Source organism: Palaemon carinicauda, chromosome 8, assembly GCF_036898095.1.
Source record: "Palaemon carinicauda isolate YSFRI2023 chromosome 8, ASM3689809v2, whole genome shotgun sequence".
NCBI classification, from domain to species: domain Eukaryota; kingdom Metazoa; phylum Arthropoda; class Malacostraca; order Decapoda; family Palaemonidae; genus Palaemon; species Palaemon carinicauda.
The window spans coordinates 144,331,910-144,345,217 of NC_090732.1; the positions used below are offsets into that span (position 1 = coordinate 144,331,910).

Consider the following 13,308-nt stretch of genomic DNA (forward strand, 5'->3'; position numbering starts at 1 on the left):
TTAAACTGCTGTAGCCTCTTCTCCCGCCTCTTGGGCAGGTTTTCAGGTGTGTCAGCAGCCGAGGGTGCCGCCGAGAAGGAAGACTCGCCGCCGTCAGACCCCCTCGCGTGGATGCCTCTGAAGACGCCCTTCAGATCTCCCCTGAGGATGGTAGAGGAGTTTGAGACCTGGTTCCCCAGCGAGGAGCTCCCTCGCTCCCCTCCAGCCCCTTCAGCTACGTTCCCGTCCGTCTTCCTGGAGCCTTCGTCGCCGACCGGACACCATGTGGACCCACCAGCAACTAGGCGCGACTCAGGCCCTTCAGGGAGGTCCTACATGTCTTCGGGCTCCTCGGTCGAGGCCTGCTCCTACTCATCGGAAGACGGAGCCCCGAGGGACCATAGGAGACGGCGAGATAGGACTCGCAGGAGACGGTCTCGCTGACGTTCCCGTTCCAGATCCCGCCACGTGGGTAGGCGCTCTAGATCCCCCAGGAGGAAGTATAGGAGAAGCGACTCGCCGGAGGAAGAAGGGGTGCGGGTCGCCATCCCCCGTAGCCAACTCCTGGGGGCTTCAGCAGTCCCGAGCACCTCGGGATGGCTCCCTAGGTCCCGCTCACCAGTAGGATTTGTCTCCAGTAGCAGATATGATCGACGGAGGGAGTCGTCTCTTCAGGCCCCAAGGGACAGGCATAAGTCAGCGAAGTTTCCGACTCCATCCGCCCAGCGGAGAGAGTCGCCCCTTCGGTCTGGCAGCCGCGTCCCGGCCTCAAAATCTACGACGAATCGTCTGGGACGAGAGACACTCCTTTCCTCGATGGGCAAGCCCGCAGACCCCTGGTCCGCCGGAAGAAGAGAAAAATCCAGGACGTAGGCCTCCGTCCTTGCGGCGATGCCCGTCCTACACCCTGAACCGCAGAGACTGGACCACTCCAGGAAGATGCCTCCTCCCCTCCCGGCTCTCCCCGTTGGAGGTCCTCCATCATGAGCACTGGAGCGCCCGACGGAGAATGTAGAGGACGGTGTAGAAGGTTCGGCAGCGGAAGTTTCGGCCTACAGGAGGGTGATAGGCCTCATTAGGTGTCACCACAGGCTGGACGAACCTGAGCCCTCTACTGACGAAGTCTGGTTCTCGAGCCTCAGCAGGCTGGTGGATGCACCTGTGCAACAGAGGTCCTCGCTAGCCCTCCCTCACGTTGACAAGATCGTGGCCAACCACGCGGAAGCTCCCAAGAGCCAGAGTGCCTCCAAACTTCTCCAGGGCCTGAAGACACAGAGCCGGTTCTACCTTCCTGAAGGACACCGCGCGGTTCCCTGTATGGTGGAGCCAGCAGTCGCCATCTTGGGACAAGGAGCGGCAGAGTAGAGGGCTACCACTGCCCCGGTTTGTTTCTCCCCTGCGGAAACGTCCATGATGGAGGAGCTGGCCAAGGACCTGGTGCACGTGTCATCGTGGCTGGATTGTTGGGCCTCCACGACCTCGCAATCCCGGAGAATCAGGCCTTGCTGAAGGAGCTGATTAGCTCGGGAGGTAAGGCCCTGAAGTTCCTCTCCTACCAATCCATCGCACAGGCCGCCAATTGAATACTGTGGAAGAGGGACGCTGCCCAACAAGCTCGTCAGGAGGCTCCCTGACAGAGAAGTGAGGTCCCTGAGGAGCCTGCCACTGTGGGACGACTCAGTGTTCCCCCTGAAGGCAATGGAGGAGACGGTAGAGAGGGTTAGGAAGCTAAAGGATGCGGGAGAACCCACACCCCCTCCAGCGAGAAGACCTGCCCATAGAAGGACACCCTCCGACGTCACTCTCCCTCCTCGCGTCTCACCTAACCAGCCCAGGAGAGACGCCCCTATTACGTCCTGGCAGCAACCTTCGCAGCCCTCCCGTAGAGGAACGCCGGCTGCGCAGTCAGCCTTCAGGCCTTCCTATTCGACCGCCAGAAGAGGTCGTTCAGGCCGCGCTCTCGGAAGAGATAGGGAGAGAGGCCCCCTACTCTTGCCGAAGCCTCAGGTGGCGGGATGCCTCAAACATTCTTGGCAAGCATGGCGAGACCACGGATAAGATCCGTGGACCGTAACAGTTCTGAAAGAAGGGTACAGGTTGCCCTTCCTGGCGGACCCCCCACCTCTGATACCAGATCTGCAGGCGGAATGGTTGGCACCGAAAGACCCCTTGAGAAGGACGGCCCTACAAGAAGAGGTCTCTGCGATGCTGGCGAAAGGGGCAATAGAACCAGTCAAGAATGCAGGTCCAGGGTTCTACAGCAGACTCTTCCTGGTGGAGAAAGCGACAGGGGGCTGGAGACCAGTCATAGACCTCTCAGCCCTCAACAGGTTCGTGTGCAAGACCGACTTCAAGATGGACACTCCGAAGTCGAGCCTAGCGGCCTTGAGGGAGGGAGACTTCATGATGTCCATAGACCTCAAGGATGCATACTTTCAGATCCCTGTTCACCTCTCCAGCAGGAAGTACCTAAGGGTAAAGTGGGGTACCCAAACGTTGCAGTTCAAGACCCTCTGCTTCGGTCTGTCCACAGCCCCTCAGGTCTTCACGAGGGTCTTCGCAACAGTCTCAGCCTGGGCACACGCACACGAACAGGGTATCCGCCTGATTCGGTACCTGGACGACTGGTTATTGCTTTCAGCCTCAGGGGAAGTACTGAGGGAGCAAGGTGCAAAGCTCCTGCAGTTCTGCAACATCCTGGGTATCATCATCAACCTGGAGAAGTCCCAACTGATACCCTCCCCCAGGATGACCTACCTCGGGATTGTCCTAGACTCCCGGTTGGCGAGAGCCTTCCCTTCCGCGGAGAGACTGGACCACTTGGACCAGATCCTATGGCCCTTCCTGTCGGATCCGCCCAGGAGAGCCAGGGACTGGCAGAGACTGATAGGCTACCTCGTGTCGTTAGAGAAGCTAGTCCCACAGGGGAGACTCAAACTCAGGGGAGTACAATGGAACCTGAAGGAGACCTGGAACCAGAGAGACTCCCCGCACAAGGTGGTCCCGATGTTCCCGGAGACGAAGGAAGTCCTAGAGTGGTGGCACGACAGATCGAACACCCTTAAGGGGATGCCCTTTGCAGCCGACCCTCCGGAGATGCTCTGTTCACGGACGCATCCAAGGAGGGTTGGGGTGCTCATCTCCTCGACAGCACTGCAAGATGAAGATGGTTAGTCGAAGAGAAGAACCTGCACATAAACGTACTAGAAATGATGGCAGTGCAAAGAGTGTGCCTAGAGTTCGTTCATCGGCTCTGGGGAAACACCGTGGCTCTTATGTGCGACAACGCCACGGTGGTGGCCTACATAAAGAAGCAAGGAGGACTGAAATCAAAGGAGCTGTGTGACCTCACGTCGGAGTTTCTAGAATGGGCCGAAATGGAGCAGATCAAGATCTCGGCCAGATTCATCCCAGGGAAGAGAAACGTCCTGGCCGACGGCCTCAGCAGAATGGGTCAAGTGGGAGGGTCCGAGTGGTCCTTGCACCCGGAAGTGGCCAAGACTTTCATTCAGAAGTGGGGCTCGCCAGTGATAGACCTCTTCGCCACGAGACTGAACGCACAGCTCCCAGTGTTTTGTTCTCCTGTGCCAGATCCGGGGGCGGCATTCGAGGACGCCTTCCAACAACCTTGGGACAACCTCGGCGTTTACGCCTTCCCTCCCTTCGGAATGTTCAGGCAAGTCCTCAACAGGGTGAGGCGAGCGGACAACCTGTGGATGACTATGGTAGCGCCCTGGTGGCCGGAGAGAGAGTGGTTCGCGGATCTAAAGGAACTGGCGCGCCTTCCACCTTGGCCCCTTCCGGACAGACCAGACCTTCTCCGGCAACCGCACTTTTAAAGGTTCCACGAAAACCCTCGGTCCCTTTGCCTTCACGTGTGGAGGTTATCAAGCGTCTCCTGAGGAAGGAAGGGTATTCGGCGAAGACGGCAACAAGGATGTCAGGGTACCTGAGACGTTCGTCAGCCGCAGTATACCAGGCAAAATGGGCTACCTTCAGGAAGTGGTGCGTCTCTAAGAACATCAAGCCGTTGAAAGCCTCCATCCCGGAGATAGCGGACTTCCTAGTCTATCTGAGGGACAAGGTGAATATGTCCATCTCAGCCATTAAAGGAGTCCGGGCTGCCCTAGGACAAGTCTTCCTCCTGAAGGGCATCGACCTTACTACCTCCAGACACATCTCGATGCGCACCAAGAGCTTCGAGCAATCGTGCCCCCCTCAGGCCGTTAGGGTGCCCCAGTGGGACGTGGCTAGAGTCCTCAAAATGCTGTCAGAACCTCCCTTCGAACCCCAAGGAAATCTTGGATAGAGAGCTCACCCTCTAGACAGTTTTTCTGTTGGCGATGGCATCAGCAAAACGGGGAGATTCATGGACTGTCGTACGAGGTGTCACACTCGAAGGGTTGGCGTGAAGCTACCTTCAGGTTTGTACCATCCTTCATGGCCAAGACCTAGAATCCAGCAGTCTGGGACCCCAAATTTGAAGGATTCTCGGTGCCGGCAATCCCTCGTTCGGACAACCCGAGGGAACTTGCCTCTGTGCCCTGTCAGAGCGGTACGGAAGTACTTAGAGAGGACAGTCAGACTTCGACCCGAAATCAAGAGTCTGTTAGTCTCCTCAGGATTAGTAAAGAAGCCAATCTCCAAGAATACGATCTCCTTCTGGCTACGGTAGGTGATCATGAGAGCCTACAGTATTGCAGGTTCCTCGTCCGGGGAAGCCTAAACCCCACGACATCAGAGGGCTTAGTACTTCGTTGGCCTATGAGAAAAACATGGCAATCGGCCAACTCCTGAGGGCACTTACATGGGCTAGTCAGTCAACCTTCACAGCTCACTACTTGAAGGAGTGTTCGAGGAGATCCCTGGACGGATTCTCTCTCGGTCCCGTCATTTCCACGCTTCAAAAGTTTTAGAGGTGTAGCCCCAGCGAAAACCATGGGCAGTAAGTCCAAGAGACACAGGTTCCTTCGTTACCCCATCTTTTCCCCCCATTACCTTCCCTGAAATGACCCTAAAATCCTTTAACTTCTATGGGATACATCGTCAGTGAATGAATACGTCTCCAAGGATTTTTACAGAGGTGAATTACTTAGACACTAAGATAGTTTTTTGGTAGTTTTCCCTATTTCTCGTGTTTTCTCTTGAAGGGTCAGCAGAACCTAGCCTCCTATCTAGGTTCCCCTTTTCTCTCCTCATCACGGTCTCTGGGTCCTGTGGGACACTCCCACCTCCTAAGGTATAAGTCTCCTAAAAAAGTAGTTCGAGGTAAGTACTCCGTGTTAGAACAAAAAAATTAGGGGTAGTGCCTTGGTAAATGGGTGGATTATTTCTTTATAGTTTAATCGTTATTTATCCATTTCCTTTCTGTATTGGGCTGGTAATAGTGATAATAATAATAGTAATAGTAACAGTAATAATAAATATTAATTTACATTGCTGTTATACATTTGTGTGGTCCACTACAGTACCGTACTTGCAAAGTGGTATTGGCATTGTACTGAAATAAATTTGTCTCATAATTTCAGTTAAACTTTTAATATTTTAGTACAGTAGTGTTAAAGGCTATACAGTATCATAGATTTAACTTTTTTTCCACCTAGGAATTAACCAACGACTGGATGGCTGTGCTGCGGCCTCTGTGTGTTCCTCAGATGGTGGGAGCACCCAAGCTACAGACCTTAAAGTTTATGAAATCCCTTCATCTCACCATCATGCAAGCTACACGTCTACCCTCCAAGATTGTTCCCAGCCCATATTGCCTTGTCTCTTTAAACCAGGTTTGAAAGTGAACTTTTTAGGTATAAAAGTGTTAGTAGTTTAGTGGATTAAAACCTTTTAACTTGAGGAACATGAAAGAGCAGTTTGTGTTTTGTTTTCCAGGATCTATTTTTTAGGATTTTAATAAACCTATTCCTTTTAATGTCCATGAATCTTGCCTTTGAATAGGAATCACCATCAATTGCAAAGGCCAATTTAACAACCTCTGAAAAGAAAATACATTTTTTTTTTATTGCTGCCATTACAACCCCAACTTTGTGGGACATTGCTATCCACCTACCTTTTACTGAGTGGTGAGTGCAAATAGGAGGATCCCATGAGAAATCCAACAACAAAGATTCAAGAATTTATTCTGTCATATGTCTGTTTCTGGATTTTATGGTTGGTTTTGCGTACATTGGTAATGTAGAGTACTGTATGTTGTCTTAGATGCAAAATGAAAAAGTTTTTTGAACATAAAGGCAAACCACTTAAAATTTTTTCTGATGACTCCTTGTCCACTTGAAATCAATTTCAGTGGACATGGCAGCAGAAGCCATTAAGAATCTCACATTTTCATTTCCACCTCAGCAAAAGGGGAGGTGAGGTATGTGAGAGAGTTTATGTATGCCCAAACCTCCAATTGTTAACTCAGAAATCACAATCTTCTAGCAGTGACCCTCATGGTAAAGATAAGAATCCATTATATGAGGTAAATGTTAGAGTTAGTATCTCTTCAGGTAATAGCAGTGTGCTTGATTTAGACTGCTCACAGTTGGAAGTTTTAAACTGGTTGCATTGTAAATTGTCTCAAAAGGACATAGTTTACCCTGATGTATGAACGTATACTTAAGAACATTGTAATGACTAAGATGAAAGTCAATGATGTTAAAAGAATTCTAGATCAGGGCCAGAGGATGATAGGGATTGGGAGTTAGATGCTCCTTTTGTGTTTTTACTTGAGTAAATTGCAAACCCATCTCTACAAAGAGTGAATAAAGTACAGTATTAAGTCCTTTAGCATATTCTGCAGTTTCAACATATACAGAAATCACGCCTTTAATAAATTCCAGCCTTAATTATCTTTGTTTAGTTGTAATTTTTTTTTTCCATATACAGAAGCAGGGTCAATCTTATTAACTATTGAATTCATAATTTCATAAAAGATACAAAAGCTTAGTAAAGGGCAATGAATGAGGTTTCAGCAATTGGAAATATCTCAAGTAGAATTTTTGAAGGGGTGACTTCTAAGATTAAAAGTTTTCTAATCCTGTGATATAAAAGAAAGAGATAATTTGCCTTCCTCCTCCTTTAAAGCTGTGTGATGTTAAGAGCACTATGTGAATAGTATTCTTATAATGGATTCCATTCTGGATTCTGACAAAATCTCTTGAGGCAGTGGATCAATTTTCTTTAATAGGATTCACTTTGATGCCATTAGATCTATTTTATATAGCTCTTCACTAATTTCTTATAACATTTGTAGCTTGAACATATTGTGGGACAGGACATCCTGTAAAATAAGGTTGAATTATCAAAGAAGCGCTCATGGCTATAGCAGATTAATAAAACTTAATTTTTCAATGGAAATAAATCATTTTTGTATTTACCTCTAAATAGAAATAATTTCCCTCCCTTGTCCCCACTTTGGTTGAATTGATACATTCGGTTGATGTTTGGGACTTTATGAATTTGAATATTTGTTAATTTTTCCTCTTAGAAACTTTCACTCTCCTCTGTACCTGGCAGTGTAGGCAGTCCCACAGAGATTGGAGTAAATGTCAGCGTGTTTTTTTTTTTTTCTTTTCATTTAGCAATTTGTAAAGTTGACACTTGGTAATTAATAGCCTTTTCTATTCAAAGGTAAGTATGCAAATAATAGATTTTAGTTAGAAATCTTGTTACTAATACTATAGCTAGTGAAGAAGGGGGAATAGACCAAATGATGTATATACACTATTTATTTTTTAAATGAGTGCCACATCATTTAGGTAAGGGTACCTTCTTTGCAAGCAACAAACTTCTTTTGATCGTTGGTAGATATCGATTGTAGTTTTCATCAACATGAACGGCATTGTCTGTTTTGAATATTTAATGTTTGTCATTAATGTTTTTATATCATGTTTTCCCTTTTTTGTGTTGTGAAATATATTTTTTTCAATTTTATGTATTAGGCTGCTGTAGGGTTCCCAATAGAGCCTTGATGGCTAAGTAGGTTAGGGCAGCTAGCTAGGACTTCTTAGAAGTCTGTGGCACGTGTTCAAATCCGCAGCTGACCAGTCAGGGAGGCTGAGACTTTGCTATCCGTGTAGACACCTCAGAATTATGTATGTAATTGACAGATAGGTTCACTTGGGAAAGGATTATAGAGTGTAGGATCAGGAAAGAGACCAAGATTGGAGAAGAGCAGTTTGGATTTATGCCAGGCCGAAGCACAGCGGATGCAATGTTTGCACTAAGACAGTTGATGGAAAAATATAGAGAAGGCCAAAAGGAATCGCATATAGTATTTATTGACTTAGAGAAGGATTATGATAGAGTTCCATGGCAAGAGATATGGAGATGTTTGAGAGAGAGGGGAACACCAGAGAAATATGTTAGACTGATTAGAGATATGTATGAAGGAGCAGGCACACAAATAAGAACGAATGTTGGTTTTACCGAGACGTTTCAAGTGGGAGTTGGGTTACACCGGGGGTCGTCATTAAGCCCCTATTTGTTTAATATAGTAATGGATGTAATTACTGAAAGAGTGAGGGAGCAGTCACCATAGACCATGCTGTTTGCAGAAGATATAGTTCTGTGTGATGAAACCATAGAAGGATTGGAGGGTAAGCTGGAGAGATGGAGAGAGGAATTGGAGAGCAGAGGGCTAAAGATCAGTAGAACAAAAACAAGAGTATATGTGTTGCAACCTGCAGAACCAATTAAGTGATATACATTTGCTGGGTGAAATAGTAAAGAGAACAAAAATTTAAGTATCCAGGTCATATGTGGAGGAAACAGCAGAACTCCAAACGGAAGTGAACAGTAGAATTCAAGTTGGATAGAATAATTAGAAAAGTGTCGGGAGTCTTTTGTGATCGAAGAATGAACTTAAAGTTAAAGGGAAAGGTACATAAAACTGTAGTGAGACCTGCCATGATGTATGGTGCAGAGACCTGGCCCATGAAAAAGATCTTAGAGAAGAAAATGAAAGTTGTAGAGATGAGAATGCTAAGATGGATGGCTGGGATCACAAGACTGGATAATGTTAGGAATGACTTGGTAAGGGGAACAAGAAAGGTTACAGAGGTGTCAAAGAAAATCCAAGAAAAGAGACTACACTGGTTTGGGCACGTAATGAGGAGAGACCAGAAGTATGTTGTGAGGAGGATGCTGGAGATGGATGTTCCAGGTAGGAGGAGGAGGGGGAGACCAGAGAGAAGGTGGATGGAGTGTGTAACAGCAGATATGGAGGACAAAGATCTCACAATGGAGGACATCGGAGATAGGAGAACTTAGAAACGGCTCTCTAGAAATAGCGACCCTGCAAAGCGGGAAAAGCTTTAGTTGAAGAAGAAGAAGAAACAGATAAGCTATTAGAGTAATTAGAAAAATAGATTTAGTAACCTGAAGCATCTACAAGTTGAATCACACAGATGTTTTGAGGACTTTAGTACTTGAATTATTAGAGTTATTAGAATTTTTATGATGAAAAATAAGCTATATTTTGCTGTTGCCAAAGGTAATCGTTCAAAGATTTTCTTTTATACATTTTAAGGATGCAATATTAGGATCTTTCTCAAAAATTATTTGTACTCAAAATTATCTTCCCCGAAACTAAAGTTTATAGTGTAATTGCAAAGTAAAATAAAATTTCATAGATCTGTATGTATTAGCACATTAATGAAATTATCTTTTGAAGGTAATGTGTGTATAAGTAATTCAAGGTCTTGCATAATATTTCGTATTTTGAGCATTTTTTTTTAACTCAGAAGAAAATAGGTCTGTAATTCTTTTTTGGTGATCACAGAAAGGAATTTTTCCAATTTGTAAACTACTTTTATGTCATTTTGTGTTGTATGTTTTATCAGACAGTGTAGTAGTACAAAGAATGGGGCATTATGAATATGCACTATTACTGAATTTTATGCTAATGTTTGATTTCATTTCTAAAATATTTACTAAATTATTTTTAATATAGAGAACTAGTGGAAATAAGTTGTTGATTACTTTTTCTTATTTACAGTATTTGATGGTCCTGTTTTAGTAAATATATTGTATTTTGCTAATTTTGTGGTGTAGTTTTAGCACTTCAACAATACCTTAAAAAATACTATAACATCCCTCTTTGTAGGTGAAAGTGTGTCGAACAAGACCAAAGCCAGGTCCTGACCCTGTTTGGGATGAGGAGTTTATCCTTGATGATATACCTCCAGATGTTGTTATGTTTACCATAACTGTATATAACCACGGCAAGCGAAGCAAAGACTCTGAGGTGAGCCGCCTTGCATATGCTTTTATGGATTGGATGAATTATATGTTTAATTTTTCTTAATTTGCATGAGTTTTAGATAGTGAAATGATCAAGATTTTTTACCCAACACTGTTTATTGCTGTAATAAAATTTTGTTAATGTCTGCAGGTAGCAGAAGTTATGGTTGAACTGAACACTTTACAAAACGGTGAAGAAGTGGAAGAGTGGCATCCGTTAACTGGTATTACCCCAGTTGGTGACTGGGGCGCTGTCAGGCTAAGATATAGGTATGAATGATTGCTGAAAATTTTATAACCATTAATTAGAAAATCATTGGTAAGAAGGAGCAATTTGATTTACTAGGAATTAATAAGGTTTTTTTTTTATTACCGGGTAAACTTATGCCCATGTAGAGAATAAATTGAGTCTAATGTTGAAAAAGTTATTGGTTTTTGTTGAAAATTATTTAAGGCCAGTATTAGAAATAGCTTTTTATTGGTACCTGTCCTTGCAAATATTGTTTGATTTTTTTTTTTTTTTTTTTTGAGCAAGTTATCGATTTCGAGGTAGGAGTTGGCTGAGGTCTGTTTGAAAACAAATACCTTCAGTGCAGTTTCCATAACCCATTGCAGATGGTTTTAAAGATTCCATATAGTGCCCCTGCAGTTATTTTTATCATTGTCGCTTTTCATTACTTGATGACGATGTAAGATGGGTATCGCTGCCAACTCAACACGTGTTCTTTCTGATTTTAGTTCCTGCATAGTTCCTTGATAGTTTCACTGGTAACATACCCTTAAATTCAGTGTGAGCTATGAATTGGGGTTTCGGCGTGTTGAAATCTGGAAAACATCATCATCTAGACTTCCTTTGAGTTATCAGCTATCTTCCTTGGCCTGCAAGCATTCTTGATAGTCTTGAGAGGACAAAGGATCTGCCATGTCTGACAACATAACCTCACTTGCCTATCTCTGGAAGCACTGGAGGGCCCCATTCTGTGAGCTAGCTGTGGACATCTTCACCTTTGTGTAAGAACACAGCTTCACCGATACAAGTCAAATCTTCTCACAAGTTTGAAATGGTTCAGCCATGCCTTTCTTGTATTGTTTCATCACATTTTTAAACACCAGATTTCCACGGATGTATTATTTCCTTCAATTTTAACCCACTAGCTTTGGTAATAGATGTAATACTGCAACGGGATAGGATGGTCCAGACCTCATTCATTTTCTTCTGACCTGGACTCCCAGATGACATATTGCTGCCTTCAGGACTCAGTGGAAATAGTTCTTGGATCTCTTTGACCAAGTCATGGACAGTTTCAGAGTTCTTCTTATATAAAGTTGCCTTCTGAAGCAGCCTATTACCACCAATTTTACACCCATCCTAAATCTTTCAATCTGCACTTAAGGAGATTACCAAACCTTTCCTCCAAGAGAAAGACTTTTCAAATCTTTGAACAACTGCCGATACCACTCCTTGGAGGATATCTACCTCATAACTCAAGGAGAGAATATGCACAAAATACATTGCTTGGTGTACTGGATGCTCTATAACCCACCCAAAACCTCTCCAACATTTTCCATTAATTTTAATAAAGATAAAGGACTTATGAGAAAATTAACTTTAGTCCTCCAGATTAATTTTTAAATGTTATAGAGAGAGTAGCGAAGCAGGTTAGGTGATTTTGTTTTTATTTTACAGATACTTCCATGACTTGATAATGCCTTGTGAAGAATACAACAGCTTAAAAGAATTGCTTCTAGATCCCAGTTTAGAAGCTGTGCAGGCCCTTGCTGATGTTTCTCATCGGGACCGCAACCCCTTAGCTACCTCCTTACTTCGAATATTCAGGTTTGTGATAGGGATACCTCCATTATCCCCTTCTATTGTTTCAAATCTATGCTGTTAATCTCCTTTCATTTACAGTTTTGATTGAACTTAAAATTAAAATGCACATTTTGAGAATGAGACTGTTTATACAATCTAGAGATATAAAAGTCAAGTGATAGCACAAGTTTATTTAAAGTATTTTAAAAATTATATTAGGATTAATGTAAATGCAAAGACTTGATAGAGCTCAAATCTTATAGGGTTAATCAAGGTGTTAATTGCTTTGGCAGATTGGTTAGAGGTACCAATAAACCTTGCTGGGTTTGGCTTTAACAACAGTTGAGTTTGTTAAAATTAAATCCAGTACATCACCACAAGTATGATAGGATTCCTTTATCAGCTGGAATTAGAAGACTAACGGTTTATTAGAGCTGTCTGGCTGTGTTGATCAGTCACATTAGACATAATTATCTCTTTCCTAGCATTGAGTTCAGGCGATAGTGGAGGGATGTCTTAAGGACAGTTGACATCTAGCGAAGGAAGAGTGGTGGTGAAGATGAAGCAGTAGCTTGGCATTAAAGTCTCCTTAAGTTAACAAAAAGTATTATGGTGTCAAGGGATAGCACCAAATCTAGAATTATCTGTCAGTATTGTTGTTAGGATAAACTTCCAATACAAACTTTTATAGTACTACTGTATAATTGCCCAAAAATACAAAGAAATTTCACATTATTTTTAATTTTCTTGACAATATATAGCAAGCCATATTTGCAAGGAATAACAAGTGTGTCTTACCACTAATTGTAAATTACAAAGCATGGAGCAACATGAAATCAGTGCTGAGGTGTATACAATATATTGTAACTAAATCATTAATCAAGTGAATGACAGCAGTAAAACTATCTTGAAAATTACAACACCATAGGTTCCAATACTGTAATCTAAAAAAATTTCCACTCTTTCCTATGCCTGTAGGTCCATAAATATTGGGCTTTTCTATATGTATGATCTGTAATTTCCAATATGATGCTCTTTCATACCATATTTTATATCTATGTAACAATAATGAATTTACAGTACAAGAATATTGTACTGTATTGTATACAATAATCATAATCGCCATAAGTAATTTGTCTTTTTCCATATTAAACTTAGCTGGTGATTATATAAACTGCAGCTCTGCTGCCCGACAGAAAAACTCTACGCTCAAAATCCGCCAGCGATCGCTATGCAGGTAGGGGGTGTACTTCAACAGCGCCATCTGTCGTGCAGGTACT

General features: G+C 43.8%; 1 protein-coding gene across 1 annotated transcript in view; it reads left to right on the forward strand.

Annotated features, from left to right (window-relative positions):
- Positions 1–13,308, forward strand: part of vap (RAS p21 protein activator vap) — a 157,054-nt gene that overhangs the window by 101,034 nt on the left and 42,712 nt on the right. Inside the window, exons 10-13 of the mRNA XM_068379143.1 lie at positions 5,583–5,759; positions 10,079–10,219; positions 10,367–10,485; positions 11,903–12,052. Coding sequence (XP_068235244.1) covers positions 5,583–5,759; positions 10,079–10,219; positions 10,367–10,485; positions 11,903–12,052 — 587 coding nt within the window. The remainder of the gene's footprint in view (positions 1–5,582; positions 5,760–10,078; positions 10,220–10,366; positions 10,486–11,902; positions 12,053–13,308) is intronic.